A 12074-nucleotide genomic window follows, 5' to 3' on the forward strand; every position below is an offset into this window, starting at 1 on the left:
GACAATACAAGAGAGAGAAAGACTGAAAATGCAGTACCTAAGGAGAGAGAATTTGCACAATAGCTGTTAGGTGCAAATGCAAGAGTTAGTGGTGAGAGAATGTCAGGGCGATAGCTAGAAAGCCAAAATGCAGCATTCAAAGGAGAGAGAAGATAGGTGGTGACAGCATCCAACTATAGATGACAGCACCCAACTGTAGGCGACAGCTCTTAGGACTCGGCAACATCAGTAAATTCTTGAAGAAGGTTGGATGGAATCAAGCGTCAGATGGTAGTAGGTGGCTGGTGGAAGCTCTAACTGCGATGTTCTTTGTGAATGGGGTATGGGCAACAGAGGTACAGCTCTTGAAACTTGCAAAAACGAGTTGGAGAGAGAGTGGTGGGTTGGATGCATATTTATAAAAAGTTTGGGACACTCAAATTAGGGTTTTGCATGTGAGAAACAATAACTCTCTAGGATCACGTTTATTCATTAATTAAGCATGTTTTGGAGCTATTTAAGTTAGGCTAATGCATTTTTAGCTCAATAAGTTGGAGAGTATCCAAGACGTAACTAGCAAGGTTCCCTTTCATGGCACTAAGTCACCTTGGTTAGATCGTATTGTGAACACTCCTTCATACTCTCCCTTCTTTGAGGCTTCATCCTCTGAGTGTCACGAGGACGTGAAAATTTGATGCTTTGCTTATGTTTAATTGACATTTGATTAAAGGATTAATCAAATGTGCAATTAAAAGATGTACATTTGTTGTACATGTGAGATGCAAGCTACTTTTTTATAGTTGAAGGCCTAAGGACCCTGTGAAAAAGATGGGTGTCAAAGGCAAAAGTTGTAACAAGTTACAATTGTTAGATTCTAGGTGAATTTTGGTGTCAGTATGTCCCTAGGACCATTAATTGGCCATTAAATGTCAGTGGTGACACTAGGGACTAGGCATTAATTAATGGATTAATGCTTGCCCAAGGGTCAATTAATGCATGGGACCACTTTGGGTTGCAAATGGCCCTTTGACATTCTGTACACTCTTACATTCATTTACAACATTCATTCACTTCAGAGTTTCTTTTCTCTATGTTTATCTATGTGTTTGAGTTTGGAGTTTTTACGTTTTGAGTTTAGGGTTTGAGTTTTGCTTGTCTTTGTCTGAGTCTTTGTGTTTCAGTCTTGATCGTACATGTTGTGTTTCCTCAATGCAAACCTTGGTATATCTTCACGTGGTATTAGAGCGGGTGCTTTTCTAAAGAGTAACTTGCGGTGATTGTGGAGACTAGTCTTTCTGCGAGACTCACACATGACTCGATTTCGACTCATAACGTCTGAGGTACCTTCTTCTTCAGATCCTATGACGCCCTATTAAGCTTTTCCATCATTAAAGGCTCTGAGAAGGCATTATGGTCTTGAGGAACAGGTAGACACACCTTCATCTTTACCATCTTCTTCTTCTTGTTTTGGTCATCTTACATATGAAGAGTTTGAGGAGTACTTGCACATCACGTATAGTTCAGTTTACACTCCTTCAACGAGTGCTACTACAACACCTAGATTGATTGGTGAGATTGGCCACCTCTTTGATCTTGGAGGGACCACAACATTCGGCACGTTTGACGATCCATCTCCTTCATCACAGCTAGGCCTTGTGTCAGGTTCATATAACCCTTTTGAGTCGTATGAGCCAAAGCCCTCCCTTGTTTTTCCTTTTGGTGTGCAGAAGCCAGATGTTTCTAGTATATTAACTTTAATAGAGGAGTCTCTCGAATCAGATATCCTTCGTTATTGAGTCGTATGAGCCAAAGCCCTCCCTTGTTTTTCCTTTTGGTGTGCAGAAGCCAGATGTTTTTAGTATATTAACTTTAATAGAGGAGTCTCTCGAATCAGATATCCTTCGTTATGTATGTCTCCATCATCTGTTTCATTTAAGCAAGTAAACCATACTTCTCAACTATCTTCTATCCCACCACTATCTTCTCCACATTCTGATCTACTCACGTCTTCATTCCAAAATCTTGGATTACATTCCACTTTCGCTCGAAGCATACTAGGGGTTGGATCTTTCATCTTTGCTTCTAACACTTTCTTTTTCTTCATCTCACCATCTTCCTACCCTCCATTCACTGCACCTCCTGGTGCATCGTTAGGGGGAATGCCACCCTTTAATATTGTATCTTTCACCTACCCCCACTTGACCCCATCTTTCCACTTTGGGACGGTTGTGATGGGCATCCCTCTCACTATCTTGGGACACTTCCAAATTCCCAACATGACCTTTCAGACGCAAGGATATCCATCCTTTGCTTATGGACTATCGTCACACATCCCTTGGGTCACTCCTACGTAGGGATTTCCATCCATTGCTCCTTGTGTCTCTACCCCTCTACCTTGGGCTCCATAGGTGGTTACCATGCCTATACCCAATCTGCCCGTGCCCACATTTGGATCCGCTATGCACACTTTTCCTATGCATGGTGGGCACTCTGGGATTACTTCCCAAGTGTATTCCACTTCATCCCTCTATCCTTTCCATCCACCCTACCCCCATTACACACCTTCTCCGTCTCCTAGCACTACCACTCCTGTTGCAATGTCCGAGAATGCATTTATGGATAAGACTCGTTTTAACGGGCCGAATTTCACCACTTAATGGAACTTCATTTAACAAGTGCTCAAATGTCAAGGACTTTGGGATCTCGTTGTTTGTCAGACCCTCGATTGGCCCACGTTGATTACATTTGTCAATGGAGAGTCTACAATGCCACACCCAATATTGAGTTAATGCAGGGATTGCTTTCTAAATTTCACTCTTAATTAGAGCATTTTCCCCTTGCATCTAAGCGTTGGAGTCATCTCATTGTTTGCTATGTAGCTCGAGATTAGACTCGACGTATCAATCTTGATATTGAGCTTCAAGAGTTTTCCCATTAAGAAAGGGGATGATTTGAAAGTCAAGTTGGCTGAATATTAGGCAATTACTTGTCGAGTTTTTCACTATTGGCTCACTGAAGTCTCACATTCTTCTTGAACAAGTTGACCGTTAAATATTTCCATTTTATCTAGTACATTATCTCACTATCTTGATTATTGACCTTCTAAGAGTTCGAGTGTTAGTTTTTGCGTTACACAAGGCTGCATGATCAAGTGCACAAGAAGTCCTCCACATATATCCATTCAAAGGGGCGAGGATTGGTCCTCTCCTTTAGGAGGAAACATCAAGAGTGGTAAGAACTCACAAGATACGAAGGCAAGCCAAAACAAGGGTGACCTACTTTCTCTGATGGAATTAAAGAAACACTACCCCTTTGAGAGTAAATTCCTAAGAAAAATAGATTTTGCATATACTATCAGAGGTTGGGCCATGTGGATGAGGAGTGTGATACCAAGGCCCAAGGTCTTCTTCTAGAAAACCATAGCAAACTACTGCGATTGCCTAAACTCGGGTTGGCCAATCCAGTGGGGCTATGCCTCTTGCTGTTGTGCCATCTACTCTATCTGTCCCAATGGCTACTGGATATATGGCACGCGGACAGTCTCAGTAGCCTATCTCCTTCACTACTCCCGAAGGATTAGTTGATTGGTCTGCTAGTGACTCACGTATTGCACTTTATGCATCCATTTCTAGGACATCCGATACACATTCTAGGACCACTTCCCCACCTTGCCGTATGCGATGGTGGCTACACACTTAGCCTTTCTCTTTTTAGACTTTCGTTGTATACTTACATACTAATTGCATTGCACTTAGCTTTGCTTTATTTTATTTTATTTTTAGTTTTGTTTTTTGGAGCATGTCACTACTTATATCTGTGCTTGCAAATTTTGATCTCTTTTACAGGGTTTTGTATTTTAGTGTAGAGCTAACATGCAAGCTTGCACTAGTCCTTTCTAAGTCGGAGAAAGAAGAAGATGCGCGCCGTTTCTTTCATGGTTTCTTCTACTTGGAGTTTTGCTCTTTTATCAACATGGAGGCTTTTCCTCCCTCGGTGGATTGTGTAGCATCTCTCTTGATATTATCATGGCGGTGATTTCTATTCTTGCTCTTTTAGTAGGGATGCTTCATTATTCTCCTCCACATGGTTCTTGGCACCACATCAAGACTAACATCCTCAAGCTTCTCTTTCTTCTTTGGCATTGATATCCAGGTTGAGAGGGGGTACGTACTGCTCTTGGTATTCTATAGGTTTTGACACTTGTCTTTGACATCGTCCTTCCTCGCCTATTGTACCTTCACGTATGCATTGCATGATTTCATCGTCTTTGTACTAGGGAGCTTGGGCAAGTGAACAATTTTCCCACAAGGGACACTGTCCAAGTGGGACATGCTGCATGAGCATTCTTCAGCATGTAGCATACAATGCATCCCATTGTGCAGAGCACCACTAGACAGATCCTAAGTTGTTTCCACTTGTGGATTATACCACCATTCTTCTTTACATGATACTTCATTACCTTTCCCTTGCCTTTGAGACCATCAAGTGGTTGGGTAAGCTTGTACTGTCTTGTGATGTGTTGGGTGTACTATCTCTACTCCCATCTTTTGGGTCACTATTACTTAATCGGCCGCCACCTCCAAAATTCACTTTTCACCAAAAAAAAAAAAATAATAAAAAAAAAATCAATGTGGTTCCATCCTCCTTTGTAGGGCTTGGTAGGCCACTAGGCAGTGACGAGCATTTTTTGTCCAATACCTTGTTCTCACTAGGGTGACTACTTGGACTCCCTTGGTAAGATAACCAGTCTTTATAGTTTTGGTAGGCCATTGGGCAACCAATGTGCACCCCTTGTTCGATGGCCTGGTTGCTTTGGGGTGGGATGCCTTGGGGTAAACATTGTAGGCATTTCTTATTAGGGTCAGTTTTGGGCCTAAGAGGGGGTGTTGAGCTACAACATGCTTTACAGCTGATTAGCATTTTTAACCAACCCCAAAACACGCTTAATTAATGAAAAATGCAAATTTGGTGAGCGGTTCGAGAATTTTTTGGGGGCACCTTGCAACATCTATAAATAGACAGGCTGCCCACCATTCAACCTTATCCTTCGGTGTAGGTTTCTCACTCTACCTTGCAGATTTCAGCCATCAGTCACCTACCATATGCTGTCCAGCCATCATTGATTGTAGCCCATCACTATCCAACCCTAGGTGGCCTATTTTCAGCCATCGCCTTGCTATTTGGAGGTCTCCATTTGCTGTGTTATCAAAGCACCCGATGAGCCTGCGTTTTCAGCATTTGGTGCCAGGCAACAGGTTGCTACTATCTTTCCCACTGGGTGATTGCTGCAGTATCTGCGTTTTTGCTATTTGGCAGGCCGTCCACATTAGCAAACACCTCTCCTGTTGTCGTCTCAGTTCCTCGACACTCTGATGATTAGTGTTTCGTGTTTTCCGCACTCCAACACTTTGACTGGTGGTTATTGCTCTTGGGATTCGTCTCTGGTGGATGTCACTTTCCGACACCGTATTGCTCTGCCATTGGACATTCTGTACACTTACATTCATTTACAGCATTCATTCACTTCAGAGTTTCTTCTCTCTGTGTTTGAGTTTTGAGTTTTTACTTTTCGTGTTTAGGGTTTGAGTTTTTCTTTGTCTTTGTACGAGTCTTTGCGTTTTAGTCTTGGTCGTACATGCTATGTTCCCTCAGTGCAAACCCTAGCATATCTTCACACAATAGTGATGTGCCACATGCTTGTAAGATCCCGATCAACAACCGCCACTCTCCTAGCTAGAGAAATCTTTGTGATGCTCCAATAAAGGACGATTTTGCCGGATGCTCAAAAGCAAAGGTGCCAAGTGCTGCTGTGAGGTAATGTCAACCAGATGACATTCAAGGTGTCTTACTGCAGTTGCACTTGGGGCCCAAGTTTAGTCTACATCAGGTCTCCAATCTGGCAATCTAGTGTCACATACTGAAAGTCCATATGACTCATGAGCATTACATTACCTACAACCAATAATGGAGCTAAATCATATTCTATTGCATTGTTTCAAATCGGTGACCAATGTAATAGAATTGATTTCAGTATGTGAAAATCTTGTCACTCTTCACATTTTGATATTCCTTAGTGAGCTTGTCCTTCATAGTGAAGAACTTTCTTCTTGTGACCTGCAATAATTTAGACACAATGGCTTTATAGAAAGCGAATGAGAATATGATTGTGATTTTTTTTTTTGCTTTGGTGGGATCATATTTGTCCTGGTGTGGTGATAACTTCTTCTTGCTGTAACCCAAGGATGCTGCCATGAGCTCGATACTTGGTTTGTAAATTCTGCATTTGTATGTGATCTATGTTTGGGCCTTTCAATGAAGTTATGACGATTCCGAAGGGCGGTGTCTTGGCTATCATGCACAATTGTATATGGGATCTACATTATGGTTTGTGTGGTCATTGTTGAATTTTGAGATTAGTTGATTCATTCAAGCAGTTCCATTCAAGTGGTTGGTGTACTCATATCATAATTGATATTTGACAGTTGTACCTTGAGCTTTAGGCTATATGAAGATAGAAAAGAAAATTTATTACATCGCTGTAATTGTGGTGAAGGTACTGAAACGCCCTTAAAGAAAGAAAACTAGCTTTTCATCTTCATATTTTCTTTGTGCTTTTATCAATCCCACGTAATGAAGAAAACATAGCATGGTTTTACAAGTCTTAGAAATTGTCATTGATCTATAAATGTAATTCTGATGAATACTGTTGATTGCTTGAAAGTGCAAAGGTTATCTTCTGGGGTTCTAAACCTTCCCTTGTCCTATCTAAGTGGGAGGGAGTTTGAAAGAGAGGGAGCCTGGAGGGGAATTAAAAGGTAGGAATAGGGAGATTCTCCTTTTCAGTCTGGGGGTGGGGGTAGAGGGAGTGGGAAGGGCAGGTGAGAGGGATTAAGGGAAGAAGGGGAAAAGTGGATATGGAGTCTCTTTGGACACATCTGATAAAGAAAAGTGGAGATGGGGATGGGGTTTAACTTGATCCAGTTTTTACAAACCATTTCCTTACAATTGTCATGTCTTTGATCTGGTACCTGTTCTATTTGTAGTTCCGTGTTCCTGTTTGAGATCCTTGTTCCAAATGTGATTATTTGTTAATTATATGACTACGAACACAGATGTCTGGTTCCTCGGCTCTTCCTCAACCAGTTATGGGTGAATGGGAAAGATTGACAGGGCATAGGCTCTTGGAAAGATACGGCATGACAGAAGTACAAATTTGAGAAAATAATATACAGTTTGTTGTGAATCTGGCACTTGAGGAGCAATTATGTTTTCCTAGTCTCAGTATATCCTTGGCCCTGCAGGTTATGATGGCTTTATCAAATCCATATAGAGGTGAAAGAAGGCCAGGAACAGTGGGCAAGCCATTTGCAGGGGTGCAGGTCAGAAAAAAGAAGTTTAACAACTCTCCAATCCTGTTCTTTTTCCACCACCTCCCCCACTCTCTTTCCTAGACATACATGCACACATGCACACATGCACATGTGGTTTTCTTTTGGTTAGTAATACTGTGGGGAAACCCAAATGGGGCATCATGAAGTAGGGGTTCAAGTAGAAGAGGGAAGTAACAAAACCTGCTCCACTAGGTAGGTAAAAGCTTTCATGATGGGAAATTTACAAGTGTTAGGGATTGTTTGTTTGTAGTATTTAGCAGTCATCAAACTTAAAATAATGTTTCCTAGAGTTTGAAGGGCAGTGGGATAGATCAGGATCAATCAGTTTGCTCTCTGTAATGGTAAACCCATTCTCAAAAGAGTGCCGTATGTGCTCATTGTGACATATTTCTGATGTTTATGCAACTGGCTTCATCACGCACCCTCGTTTGTTTTTTGATGACTACAGTACTATATTGTATGAATGTACAAAGATAGGTATCCTGATTGTGAAGATAAGCATAGTTGAAAACTTTCATTCATGATGCATGCACATTTGTATGCTGGAGTGCAGATGCATGTGAAATCAGTGTTTCGATTAAGTGCATGTGCAAGCACACAACTTTGTTGTCAACTAGTGCATATGCCACTCACATGAGCGTGCACACATGCATAAAATATTCAATGTGACTTCTGTGTTGAAATTGCATTACTGTGCAAAGAAGGCTATGTTCATTGTGAACACCACCAGCCAAAAGCATTGGAGAATATTTGAACTTAAAGTCTCAGTCATTAGAATGAAGTTTGTAGCATTCGTAAAGTGACAGTTTTTTGAGAACGGAAATTATGATGCAAAGGTGGAACCACCAAAAGTCGCATTATTACGAGGTTTCTATGGGTCTAGAGGGCCCAAATACCTTAACCGTGGCTTAACCAAGAGACAATCCCCTCAAAGCTATAGGGATAATTCCAAAAGACCAAAAGTTCTTGCCAAATCTTTAAGAAGGGAAACGCACTCAAGTAATGTCAAACCCTATCTTAGAGAGTGCATAAATTTTTTTTCTTGTGAAACTGCACATGCACATACAGAACACTTCATATTATATATGATTGGGTGGGCAACCCCAAAAGGGATGGAAACACACCATGAGTACAAAGCTAAAAGGTACAAGACCCTTCCCACCTATAGAAGGGCAAAGGATAGAAGTAAGAGGTAATGCAAAAGCCTGCCTTGCTCAATAGAGTAACCAAGTAATTTCTTGTTGGAAATTTTCTTGTGTCAAGGATTTTCCTAGCAGTAAATAGTGAGAAGTCATATAGAAGTGTGACATGATAACACAATATAACCAATCGTCCCTCTTCCATCATAATGTAATAATAGCGAGCATTCTTTAGAGTGAAGAGTGAAATATTATAAATGCAATAGTAAGCAATTGGCCCTCTTTCATGGTAAAATCACCTTGCACAGAGTGACATGTATACTCTTCATCAAAGCAGTGCCGATTTGTGATAGGCTGTGCAACCACGTGTCATATAAGGAAGATCCATATAGCGCTTATTTTGTAAGTACAAGGAGGTTGCATATGTTTCTGTCATGTTCATGTCGATTATAGTGCCTGTTGAGCTAACATAAGCATTACATGCTGAATTAGCCACTTAAACAACCCTGAAAATGCTTAGTTAATCAAAACCCTAAAATGGTGTGTGGTTTGGTTTGAGAGAGTTTTATAATGACGTGCGGTACGAGGTCCCGAAACTTTCTATAAATAGGCATGCTGCCCTCCATTTAGTCTCAATCTCGTTTTTACAGGTTTTAGGCCCTCTAGCTTTGTTGCCTACACCCCGTTTGTGAAGGACATCTCATTCAAAGCTGCCTATTGTTGTCTATATCAGTTTGGCACTTGTTTCCAGTCTCCATCGCGCAGTCTCCATTGATTTTTGCAGTGTTTACTGATCAGCCACATCGTCTACAGTTGGAAACTGCTGAAGTACTGCTTTTGTGATGTGTGGGTGTTCTATGGACTGCCATGTCATCATACTTGCATTTTTATTGCCGTCAGCTTGCCACATCATCATACTTGCATTTTTGGTGCCGTCAGCTTGCCACGTCATCATACTTGCATTTTTGCTGCCATGAGCCTGCCACTTTATCCCATTGCTTGTGTTTGCACTTTTCTGTTGCCCAGTTTTTCTCTCCCCTCAGGTACTTGCGTTTTTAGTCTTCCTCTTTCCTCACTGCCCGTCTGCATTAGATCCACCTTCTAAAGCTATGTTTGCTGGCATTTGACCCTCGGAGACTACTTTGTTGTGTTTTGGGATCTATTTGGAGTACGGCATACTCTCTAGCTCATTATCTTTTCCTTGGTCCTTGAGACACAGGAGTGCATTGTTGGAATACTCGTGCATTTGCCATGTCATGATTTCATGATCCGTAGTAGAATCATGAGGAACTTAAGCAAGTTGTCAAATCCAAGAGAGGAAAGCGGAGTTTAAGAGAAGAAGACATTTGATGTATCGGTTGTGCAAATGATGACCACTCCTAAAGGTGTGGAGTGTTCTTATTTAAAGGACCACACTCTAACAAGTAGCAGAACTTAAAGGAACAACATCAAGATACAATGTTAGAGAAATGGCTACTTCCTTAGGGACACTTTATTGACCCAATTTTGGTTATGTTTATATATGATGATGCAAAGGGGAGTTAGCATGTTTCATTGGCAAAGTCTTAAGCTACAGGACAAGATAGATTCATTATTATCAAGAGAATTGTCTTTCATTCATATTTTGATCAAGTTTCAAAGAGGTCTATAGTGACAAACTTAAGTGAAAGTCGGTATTGTGGGACATCATTCACTCTAAAAATGGTTCTCACCGTTGATAAATGAGCCTTTCTTATTTTCCCAACATTGAAAGGAGGATAAGAGACACTGTTCCGGTGTAAACTCTCCATTTGAAGCGAGATCTTTCCCTGGTGTAGTCTATCCTTATGAGGAACTGACTGAAATAGCTCATTCATATTCCAAATCAAGTTTCAAAGAGGTCTATAGGGATAACCTAGTAAATATATCCTTTGAGCTCGACAAAAAGCCATAATGAGTATGGGAACATCATTCACTCTATCCAAAATGCAACTTTAGCCCAAAAAAAGGAACAAAAGTTTAATGATCATTTTTTGTTTTCAAATAGTTCGAACAAATGTATGGTGTTGCAGCGTACAAAATGTATCGTACGGGCATAGAATGCAACATTGTGTAGGACTTTGATTAGAAGTATGAATTCACCGTGCCTCAATCATTCTTTCAAACAACTCACGTGGAAGACTAGGTGAACTTGGATCTCAAAAGGTAAATCAAGCTCGTGGGATACGCTTCTAATGTTGGTAATTTGGAAAGGATTGCAATTTTTTGAAGATAGCTTATAGTTCTTGTTGGTAGTTATTGAATTGGAGTCCTTTGGGACTTTAAGGTAAATCCACGTGCCCTCCTAGAGCTCTCGAGTACTACAATGTTGGTTGGCATAAAGTGTGGCACGATGCTAGGCCGCTTTAATGCTTTTTCTTATTGCAATCATCAACATTTTTTGCATATCATGCAAAGAGCTCACTATGGATTGCAGTTTCACCTCCTTGAGCACAACGGCAAGTGGTGGTTTTGGCTCATAACTATACATTAGCATAAACGAGCTATAGCTAGTAGCTGAATGCTTAGCATTGTTGTAAGTAAACTAAATTTGAGGAAGGTAGTACTTCCAATCAGATTCTCTTTAGGAGACATATGCATATAATATATCCTCTATAGTCTAATTTGTTCTTTTGGTCTTTCTATCGATCTCGGGACGTTTCGAGGATGATATGGATAATTATATGTCCAATTTGTAGAGTGCAATTTGCCAGAAATGGATAGTAAACTAAGAGTCGGATAGTAAACTAAGAGTCTCGATCACGGACTATTTTATTAGGAAAATGATAAAGTCTAGAAAGATGCTCAACCAACCAACTTGTGCTTTTAATGATCTTTGTGGGATTGAATTGAGCCATTTTTATTAATTGGTTGATGATAATCTAGATCATATCATGAACTCGATTCATATGGGATAATCTTATTACAAAGTCCATAGAAATGCTACCCCATTTTTTATTGGAAATTTATAAAGGATGTAACATCCTTGCTTGTTTGTGCCATTCAACTTTATTAAGTTGAAGTTCTGAGCACTGACGCACATAAGACTCAACCAAAGTCTTCATGTGCAACCAATAAAAGTAGCAAGCAACCAAGGCCAAAGTTTGGTGTATGCCAAGAGAATGGATTTTAAACTCAAATTTCTACAAAAGCTTTATCTATCTCGCCTTATGTACATGGAGATTGTGTTGATCACAGAGGTACTTTAACGAATGGTTTGTTAGTCCAAATAATGAACCAGGTGCCATACAAATAATGACGCCAAATTCTAAGTGCATAGATGATTGCCAATAGTTCCTTCTCTTGAGTGGCATAACATGTTTGGGGGTGTGTGAGCATACAATTCTCAAATGCCATAGATTACCCATGCTAATAAAGAACATTATCCATAGCATTTCGATTGATTGCTATCTTTCTCTCAAAGGGCCTTGCCAAAATGATCTTCACTTCGGTAAGATTTAGCAATTAGTTTAAGAGGGACTTGATGAAACCAACCTTTCTTCCGGGATAGTGTGGTAGTTACATAAATTGAAATGCACACTTTACC

At 40.5% G+C, this 12074-nt stretch overlaps 1 protein-coding gene across 23 annotated transcripts in view; it reads left to right on the forward strand.

The window, feature by feature from the left end:
* Nucleotides 1–12074, forward strand: part of LOC148028211 (putative CoA ligase CCL8) — a 132018-nt gene that overhangs the window by 56484 nt on the left and 63460 nt on the right. For 21 of the 23 annotated variants that reach the window (XR_015692698.1, XR_015692699.1, XR_015692696.1 and 18 more), the window contains 2 exons: nt 7092–7184; nt 7281–7358. Coding sequence is in view for 10 of the 23 variants with exons in the window: in XM_087689983.1 (XP_087546109.1) it covers nt 7092–7184; nt 7281–7358 (171 nt within the window). In the remaining 13 variants the exon portion in view is untranslated. The remainder of the gene's footprint in view (nt 1–7091; nt 7185–7280; nt 7359–12074) is intronic. The other 2 variants (XM_087689985.1, XM_087689979.1) reach the window with 1 other exon arrangement.

Source organism: Lygodium microphyllum, chromosome 12 (assembly GCF_053477565.2).
Source record: "Lygodium microphyllum isolate KBCC chromosome 12, Lygodium_microphyllum_v1.1.10, whole genome shotgun sequence".
Lineage (NCBI taxonomy): Eukaryota > Viridiplantae > Streptophyta > Polypodiopsida > Schizaeales > Lygodiaceae > Lygodium > Lygodium microphyllum.